Here is a 6,729-nt window from a genome sequence, read left to right on the forward strand (position 1 = left end):
TATATATAAATAACTTAATATTAAAAAAAAGTTTAAATAATTCGGGCAATTCGGGTAGGCTCGGGCCGCCTAATACAAGCCCGCGGCCCGTTCAAGGTGAAATTCGGGCTCGGGCGGGCAGCCCGGAATTCTCGGGCAGGTCGGGCTCGGGCAAAACCTCGGGCTTTTCGGGCAGTCGCGGATGGCCCGTCCAAAGTTCCAGCACTATGTGTACATTTGTATTATAAAGCAAATCAATTTTACAAACAATAAAAATAAAAGATTTCAAGTAAATATAATTACTTTCAATATAAGGGTAAATACATAACTTTATCAATAAAATCAAATCTTTCCCTTCTTGTTTCCTTCTAATACTAAACAATAGAAAAGAAAGTCATTATCTTTCCTTCTTATCATGCCAAATAACTTTGAGGAAACTCTCAATCATTCCCTCCATTCTCACTTTCCCTCCCCTCATATCATATCTATCCCTCCACTAATCCATCTCTTTTACCAAACGGATCCTTAAGCTTTCGTATGAGAAGTTATTTTCAGTGAGACATAAAGCAGCCTAATAATTATATCGATGCAACACAAAAGAATACTCCAAAGCAATCTCCGGAATATTTAATATCACATTAGATTCTTTCTACAAGTGGATTTTATATAATCGTTGTTAAATATTAAATATTCTGAAAACCACATAAAAGTATTCGTTTGTCTTGTATCGATATATATCTATTATTGAGTTGTTTGATGTCTAACTAAAAATAATCTCAAAAGCTTTAAAAGAACCAAAACCATATTCTTCCTCTGAAAGCAAATCATTACTGCATGTGAGAGAAAAGTCACAAATAAACGTATTTACACTAAACGTAGAAAAAACTATAATAATAGAGGTTTCACAATGGTACTCAACTTCTTCTCTATTGATATATGAGATATATGTACATATATATGATAATTCGGTAAAAAGAAGAATAACCATTTGAGTATTAATTACAAATTCAATAAAGAAAAGAGTATACTAAAGGTCCTAAGTTTACTAGAACTTTAGGACGGAGCGAAAAAAAAGGTACTGACCTCTATGCGTGGCCCTGCAGCCCCAACCTCAACAGAACGCATTATTTATAGGCTGACAAATCCTAATTCAACATGCAATCTTAGTTTCAGTTTTTTTTGGTCGAAAAAAATCCTAGTTTGAGTTGAACACGTAATAAAAATGTCCTATTTAAAGAAAACTAGAGAAAATAAAGTCTTATTAGAGTCCTATAAAAAATAAACTCACAAACTAACACAAAATAATGAAAAGAAAATTTCAAGTTAAATTTTTTTTTTAACTTTATTATTTATGTCATTCTAAATAATTAAATGTCATTGTGACTTTTTATTTTCTTCTTATTAATTGAATGACACTTATTTATTTTTTAATAAAATGGTATAAATAATATTTTTTATCATCTTAAATGATTTTTTTTTTTTTTTCAAATTATTAACTGCATACGTATTTAGGAGCCTTAATTATAGAATCTGCAGTCCTAGTCTCATTATGACTCAATCCAAAGAGTACTAGATAACTAAAAATCTTAATCCTAATAAAAAATTAAAAATTAAAAAAAGTCAAAAATCATGGATGATCCTCTAAATCTCACTGAACTAAAAATGGTAGTTGAGTTATTTTTAATTTCAAGAAGCTTTTTTCGCACAATATCTGAGGACTGAGGGAGGAAAAGGTGTATCATGGTTGTGTTGCTAGTTGTCACTGTCTTGTATGAAATTATAAGTTAAGGTATATGCGTGAAATTGATCTCTATTTATACGAGAGTGTATATATATACACTACAAAATTTGTAGCCACAACAAAAAATTTGTATTGTGACTAAAAGTCTTTTAGTCACAACATGTTTTTATCACTAAATATCATGATGATTTATGCATAAATATTTCATAATTACAATTTGTTGTGACAGTTTTTTAGTCGCAACATGTCTCCGTAATTAAAAGCTTTTAGAGTAATTTACATAAATGGTTCTTAACTTTTTTAAAATGTGACAGTTTGATCATTAATATTTTTTTTGATAAAACGACCCCTAACTTATTATGAACCGTTCATTTCCCTGATTCGAGTTTAGAATTTGAGTTTTGCTACAGTAAAAAGCTCTCACAAATAATTACATCTAACTTTTTTGTTATAATAAAAAATTCTCACATAAAATTACGTCTTAACTTGAATTAAAAATTCGAATCAGCGAACTAAACGGGTCCAAAAATGACAGTTTAGTTCTTTCCGTCTAATTTCATTAAATTTTTAATATAATTAATTATATACAAAGCATGTAATCTTATTAAAGAAAATATTTTAATAAAATACTAAGACAAGCTCTCATTCTCTCTCTCATCTCTCACGCTCTCTCTCTCTCTCTCTCATTTCACTTCCATATCCATGGCCAAAAGCTTCAAAGTCCTTATCGTGCACCATTAAAATGCTCTCTCTCTCATATCACTTCCATATCCATGGCCAAAAGCTTCAAAGTCCTTATCGTGCACCATTAAATTTGGAAAGAAACTTTTTGTCTTAACATGTGTTGAACATTTGTAAAAAAAAAAAAAAAAAAAGCTTTGATTTCCAAAAAAAAAAAAACATGTTGTGTTGAATCTGCAAACATTTGTTAAAAAATAGTGGGTTGATTTGTTTATCTGCAATCAACATAAATGTTTGCAATTCAACACATGTCTTTATTTATTTATTTATTTTTAACACATGTTCAGGCATAAAGCTTCTTTCCAAATTTTACTAGTGCACGAATCGATAATGACTTTGAAACTTTTGGCCATGGATATGGAAGTGAAATGAGAGAGTGAGAGCGTGAGAGAGAATGAGAGCTTGTCTTGATATTTTACTAAAATATCTTCTTTATAATAAGATCACATATTTTATACATGATTAATTCTGTTAAAAATTTTAAAAAATTTAATAAAAAAATCAAACTATCACATTTTAAATAGATTAAGGGTCGTTTTATTAAAAAAAAATTGAGATTAAATTATCATCTTTTAAAAAGATTAGAGACTATTTATTTAAATTACCTATTTTTTTAAACACCTTTTACCATTTCTTAACGATAACAATAACATGACTAGAAAGCAAAAAATATACAACAATAAAGAAGCAAGTTTCTTAACAGATCAAGAACAAATTTCAGAATGTAAACAAACTTAATGTAATATTATAAATAATTTATAATTTAATAGTTATATTAATATTTTTATTTAAAAAATTGACATAATTAAGAGTATGAAGAGAAATTGAAGACATATCACAATTTATGAGGTAAAATATATGCATTTTAAAATTTATAGGGCATATTAACACAAATGATAAAATTGATGGGGGTGTTTATCGTCTAAGGACATCGTTGAGTATATTCGTCTTCTGCAAACAACACTTTGAAAAAAATGAAACATCTCTTCAACCACAAACTCCAAACCAGAATCTATCCTTTTAACTCCAAGTTCCTAACTTCCCTTGTCATTTTCGAATGCCCACTTCAACATGAAAGAATGCCCGGTGGTACTTTTGATCCCATTCGTCTTTTCAACGACTATGCAAGCTCAGGACTTTATAACATCACAAATACAAGAATTTTACATGCCCATTTGCTCGATCGCGCTGTTTTGCGATCGGATATGTTCGCCTCGAATTCTCTGCTCCATTGCTACTGTAAATCAGGCGCTATGGTGGATGCACTAAAACTGTTTGATTTAATGCCTCATCGAAATGTTAGTTCGTGGAATATCTTGATTTCGGGTTACAATGAGAATTCGTTGTATATGCATTCATGGGGTGTTTTTTGTAGGATGAGTTCTTCGGGTTTTAAGCCCAATGTAACAACCTACGAGAAAGTTCTCTTAGCTTGTTCTGCTTTGCAAGATGCTATTTGTACTCGGCTTGTATATTCACTTGTAATGAAAACAGGGTTTTCTTTGATTGCTCCTGTTCGGACTAGATTGATCGGTTTGTTTACGAAAACTTGCAGCTTCGAGGACGGTCTGAGAGCTTTTCGTGACGTTTCATGTCAGAACGTAGTCTGTTGGAATACCATTATTTCTGGAGCAGTCAGACATGGGGAGAATTTAATTGCTTTGGATATTTTTCGCGAAATGTGTGGAAAATCTTTAGTGCCAAATAATGCCACCTATTGTGTTGTTCTTACTGCGTGTCGTGAACTTGGAGAGATTGAAATTTGGAAAGGAGTTCAGGGCTTGTTGCTTAAATCCGGTGCAGAAGATGTCACTACGGGGACAGCTATTGTCTACTTATACACAAATTATGGGAAGATGGAAGAGGCTCTCAGGCAGTTTTTGTGGATGCCGAACCGCAATGTGGTTTCTTGGACTGTTGTCATTTCTGGTTTTGTAAAGAGGGGTGATTCGATTTCTGCCCTCAAGGTTTTCAGAGAGATGAGAAAGTTGGGAGAGGAAATCAATGAGCATACTCTTACTAGCGTAATTTCGGCTTGTGGTAAACCAGAGATGTTTGAGGAGGCCATCCAAATTCATTCATTGATATTGAAAACCGGTTTCTATTTTGATGCATCAGTTGGGGCCTCTTTAATTTCAATGTATTCAAAAGTGAGTTCGGTAGATCGATCGGAAATGGTGGTTAGACAGATGGAAAATCTAAAGAATCTTGGTACATGGGGTGCAATGGCACAGACCTCAATGTTAGCCAGTTTTAAAGAACATGGGTTTGCAGATCAAGCACTTCTGTTATTTAGGGAGATGCTTTTAGGCGAAATTGTACCTGATGTTCTTATTCTAAATGCGATTCTAACAGCGTGCTCTGCTCTTCGCTCCCAACAGATTGGTAAGGAAATCCATGGTTATTCTATTCGTTTGGGATTCGGCAACAAAACAGAAGTTTGTAACCGACTTTTAAACATGTACTCGAAATGTGGTGATTTGGAATCAGCAAAGAGGGTTTTCGACACGATGCCCCAAAAGGATGAAGTCACATGCACTTCCTTGGTGTCCGGTTATTCCCAAAACGGGCACTTTGAGGAGGCGCTTCAACTGTTCCGTGATATGGTGATAGCTGATTTGCCCATCCACCCCTTCACACTGTCATCCATTCTTGGAGTAATTGCCCTCTTGAATAGACCAAGTTTTGGGATTCAAATCCATGCCCGAAGCACAAAACTGGGATTAGATTCGAATGTTTTCGTTGGAAGCTCACTACTAATGATGTATTCAAAGTCTGGATGCTTTGAAGATTGCACCAAAGCATTTTATCAGATAGAACAACATGATTTGATCGGAATGACATCTATGATCATTAACTATGCGAACCACGGGAAAGGAGCAGAGGCTTTGAGACTCTATGAGACTATGAAGAAAGAAGGAATCAGACCCGATTCGGTGACCTTTGTTGGTGTTTTATCTGCTTGTAACAGTAGTGGTTTAGTTGAAGAAGCTTATAACCATCTTCATTCAATGACTAAAGATTACGAGATAGAGCCCGATTGCCGTCACTACTCTTGTATTGTGGATCTTCTTGGCCAGAAAGGGAGACTAAAAGAGGCGGAAAAGTTCATCAATAATATGCCTATTAAACCTAATGCTGCCATATGGAGAACACTGCTTGTTGCCTGCAAACTGCATGGAGATATTGAGCTTGGAAAGCTAGCGGCTGAAATGGTTCGCGAATTAGAGCCGTCGAATGCTGGTGCTCACGCCCCAGGCTCGAATATCTACGCAGATGCGGGCATTGGAGTGAAAATGGAATCTGAATGGAGCTTTGTTAATAATAGTTGTGTAGAGTTACTTCCAGTAGCTAGTAACTTTTAACAATCCAAATTGATGACTTTATAACATAGAGTTATTTTCACTATAGAGTTATTTTCACTCTTAATTGCATTTTAATTTATTTTGGGGCTATTCTTTTACCTTTTTTGAGTTAGGTAATTTGAGTGTAGATTTTGAGTTGAGTTCTCGTTCAGTTCGTTGATTCGAGTTTTTAATTCGAGTTGAGATGTGACTTTATGTGAGAGTTTTTTACTGTAGCAAAAAAGTTAGATGTGATTGTTTCTGAGAGCTTTTTACCGTAGCAAAACTCGAATCAGCGAAATAAACGGGGCCTCAATAACTTGAGTTGAAGTTGTAACTTGAGTTTGTATTTGGTTGTGTACATTTGAGTTATGGTTTGAGATAAGAATCATTTTGAGTTTGTGTTTGAGTGAGTCAAAACTTAAATTTGTATTTAGATAGTATTTTAATAAAAACTCAATGTTGATGAAAAATTTTAATTGGGTATATAGGTGAGATTTTATTCGTCTTTTCGTTGTCAACGCATAGAAAAAAAATATCTCAATCAGAATTAAAACGAAAAAGTTATAGCATTTTTAAGAATAGAAAAAATAGTGTTCATTAATTTGAGTTTGAGTTTTTGAACTCGAGTTGAAGGGAAAACTTGAACTCGAGTTTGTCACAAACTTGAGTTCAAACTCGAGTTTAAACTCGAATTCAAACTTAAAAAAATATGAACTTGAATAAAATTGTAACTCGAGTTATTTTTTTTAAATTTTTGACTCAAAAAAGAGGCTGCCGAACAACCCCTTTATTTTTGAAAATTTTTTTTTGTCTTATGAAAGTTTCTCTAGTGTTTCTTGTACTTTTAAAAACATTAGCGTTTCTTATTAAAAGCGTGTTTGACCCATCACTTATTGGTTAGCAGTGTGTACTGTGTCGCAC

At 33.3% G+C, this 6,729-nt stretch overlaps 1 protein-coding gene across 1 annotated transcript; it reads left to right on the top strand.

Moving 5' to 3' along the window:
- The first annotated feature begins 3,385 nt into the window (after positions 1-3,385).
- On the top strand, positions 3,386-5,826 carry LOC21399015 (pentatricopeptide repeat-containing protein At1g74600, chloroplastic). The gene has a single exon (XM_010093208.2). It carries the CDS (start codon positions 3,436-3,438, stop codon positions 5,824-5,826), a length of 2,391 nt encoding a protein of 796 aa, XP_010091510.1. The 5' UTR covers positions 3,386-3,435.
- The last annotated feature ends 903 nt before the right edge of the window (positions 5,827-6,729 follow it).

Source organism: Morus notabilis, unplaced genomic scaffold (assembly GCF_000414095.1).
Source record: "Morus notabilis unplaced genomic scaffold, ASM41409v2 Scaffold226, whole genome shotgun sequence".
NCBI classification, from domain to species: domain Eukaryota; kingdom Viridiplantae; phylum Streptophyta; class Magnoliopsida; order Rosales; family Moraceae; genus Morus; species Morus notabilis.

What these genes read in the sequence shown, in the direction of transcription:
- LOC21399015 (XM_010093208.2), top strand. Translation starts at nt 3,436, where the DNA reads ATGAAACATCTCTTCAACCACAAACTCCAAACCAGAATCTATCCTTTT.